At 49.5% G+C, this 2,890-nt stretch overlaps 1 protein-coding gene across 1 annotated transcript in view; it reads left to right on the forward strand.

The window, feature by feature from the left end:
* The first annotated feature begins 1,422 nt into the window (after positions 1 to 1,422).
* The window catches only part of POLL (polymerase (DNA directed), lambda), an 11,610-nt gene continuing 10,142 nt past the window's right edge, over positions 1,423 to 2,890 (forward strand). The window contains exons 1-3 of the mRNA XM_010000080.1: positions 1,423 to 1,537; positions 1,813 to 2,110; positions 2,733 to 2,888. Of these exons, the coding sequence (XP_009998382.1) occupies positions 1,423 to 1,537; positions 1,813 to 2,110; positions 2,733 to 2,888 (569 nt within the window). The remainder of the gene's footprint in view (positions 1,538 to 1,812; positions 2,111 to 2,732; positions 2,889 to 2,890) is intronic.

Below are 2,890 nucleotides of genomic sequence, written 5' to 3' on the forward strand. Positions count from 1 at the left end.
GAGACCCTTCTCCTCCTGGGGCCTCGGGCGGCTCCGGCCGCCCCCCCGACGGGCCTCGGCCTCTCGCCACCCTCCCGCCCGGGCCGTGCGGGGCTCCCGCCTCCCTCCCCGGGCTCCCCCGGGCTCGGTCCCGCTGCGGGGTTTGGGGGATCGTTTCTTGCCTCTGCGGTCCTGGGGGCTGCTCGTCCGGGCTGGTGGCATCGGGGCCTCCAGGGGCTGAGGGTGCTGGCAAGGCCAGCCTGGTGCCTGGCCTGTGTGGTTTTGGCTGATATTAGCTAAAAAATGACTTAAAGAAGCACTCTTCCGAGTCCCGAAGAGGACTTCAGCACCTAGAAACTTTTGGGGGGGTTGGTGTGTTTGTTTGTTTGTTTTCCTTTATATAATAGCAGGTATTACTATTTCAGATGAGTGGGTTGGTTTTTTTTGGTCCAAATGTCCTGAAAACAAACGTTTCTGTGAGGCTGAGCTTTAGTAGTGTAGTCGAGTTTCTTCTGCCCTGAAGCAGAAGCAAAGGCTTGAGTCCAGCTCCGGGTTGGTCTCCCAGAGGGTTTTGTTTAGCACTTGCAGGAAAAAGTGACCACAGGGTGAGGTGGGACAGTTTTCAGCTCTGCCAAGCTTCATGTGATGGGTTTGTGCCAACCTGTGCGTGAGAAACCTCTAAGCAAAATGTGAAGTGCTGCACAAGGAAACCTTCTCCTTGGTGTTGGGTCAGCGCTGCAGCCGGGCAGGGGGGCTGTTGGGATGTGTGGTGATTCAGGGCAGGGGTTTCTTCAGGCTACAGAAAATCAAACTTCCTCGTAACTGGGCCCGGTAGGTTTAAAACTCTGAGCTTTAACAAGCTCCAAAGTTTGCCTTTGTGATGGTGAAGCTACAGCAGTAGCTATATTGGACTTGGCTAGTTAAGCTTTACTGATTTGCTATATTTGTTTGAAGCCAGGGTGGGGCTTTTCCACCCATGACTGGATGAAACACTAGGTATTGATCAGCTACTTTATCTCATCTTACTGACAACTCAGTATCAGCCCTGGCCGGAGAGGCATTGCCTAGCTGGGAATGTGCTTAAGAAGTGTCTGGGAAATAAGGTTGGTTCTGTTAGCCTGGCAGGAAGGAGCTAAAAAATGTTATAGTAGTTGAACACTTTCTATTGTAAGAACCTAGCTTTAGTGGTTTCTCAAGTATTCAAGCAGGGTCTTCTCAAGTGGCTTTTTGGGGGTTTCTGACCTTGTGGGCTGCTATTTTTGTTTCCAGGCACCTCCCTCAGGGTGAACATTTTTGGAAGGCAACAACAAAAAAACACAACCCCAAACCAACAAAGACAGTGAGCAAAATGAGCAACTTTTAAGTTGTGATTGTGTAACATTGTTCTAAGCAATCTCCCTCCTCTTTACCTGTATTTTTGCAGCTAAAATTCCCACCAGGCCTATGGAGCCACAAGGGATTGTCAAAGCCTTTCCCAAGAGGAAGAGAGTGAAGGGTAACTCAGATAAAAGTGTCTCTCCAAAGATCCCAAAAGAGGAAGGAACAGAAGTACTTGAGGGTAAGTCCTGTGTGCCTGTGACATAGAATATAGTACTTCTACCTCTGCTTATTAAGGGGACGTGCTGTTCTCCCAAAGGCTGGAAAGTCTGGGTCCAAGGTCTGTGAAGTTTCTATAGTGGTCGTGGCCAGGTTGCTTTGATGTGTCCAGCTGGCTCCCCCCAAAGACTGCCTGCCACTGTTGGTGCCATCAGCTCCTATGTGGGATATGTACCCCGGCTGGTTTGGGGTGCTGTTTCTCCTGTCACTGAGCACCTGTCCCTGTGTTCTCCTCAGCAGAGTGGCTGAAACCAGTCACTGCCTTCGTGCTGCAAGCGGGCATTGGCCAGGCCAGGGCAGAGATCTTCCACAAGCAGATTGTCCAGAATGGAGGTGTTGTACACTACCAGCTCTCCTCAGAGGTGACACACGTCATTGTGGCTGAAGACATGGACTGTGACCGGGCCTTTCGGCTCCTTAAATTAGCCAAGCTGCCTTCAGGGCTGCAGCTGGTGAAGGCATCCTGGCTGAGTGCTTGTATTAGAGACCAGAAGCTGCTGAGTACCTCTGGCTACCATGTCTTTATCCCTCACAGGTAAGCAAATGCTGTTCTGCCCTTCCTCCCTACAACGCTTCTATCCTAAGCTGAACAGCACTAAAATTGGACCTCTGCTCAAAATCTTAGACGGCAGCTCCTTGCAGCTCCTGGGCATGTGACTCAAAGTCCCTTTTCCCCATTCAGACTGTGAAATTTTGTGACTTTTTGAGCAGTTCCTATTCTGTGTGGTAGCAAAACATGGAATACAGCCCAGCAGTGCTAAAAGGAGTCCTGTCACTTTCTGCCGGTGCTAAAAGGCACCTTTTCCTAATCCATCAGTGATAACAAGATTTCATCCAAAAGTGTTGAGGATTAAATGCTGTTTGTTACTTATTGCAGATGAAAAATAGAGAGAGAATTGACAACTAGGCACAAAGGGAAATAAGGAATGGAGCAGCAGGCAGCCACAGGTTATGATAAAAATGTTTTGGAGAAAAAGTAAGACTGAGGTAGATAGAATAGAAGCTGCAAGTCAGCAAGGTGGGTGGAAATTGGGGAACTGAGCCAAAACCAGAGTAATTGATAGGCTCCATCCCAAAACATGTAGAAGGATTTCTCAGTCTCTCTGAGAGCAGAGAAGTTCTTTTTCTCCTATACTAAAACATCTGATCCATGGCAGGTACCTGGAGGAGGAAGAAGTGCAAAAAGAGCAGCAGCAGCCTGTCCTGGGCACTGAAGAGATCCAGCCCCCAGCAGAGGACAGAGCAGTGAAATCAAATACTGAAGCACAGGTTGGGGATTCCTCAAAGCAAGTCCTGCACACCCTTGGACAGCAGT

The sequence above is a fragment of the Chaetura pelagica genome, unplaced genomic scaffold (genome assembly GCF_000747805.2).
Source record: "Chaetura pelagica isolate M959 unplaced genomic scaffold, ChaPel_1.0 scaffold436, whole genome shotgun sequence".
Lineage (NCBI taxonomy): Eukaryota > Metazoa > Chordata > Aves > Apodiformes > Apodidae > Chaetura > Chaetura pelagica.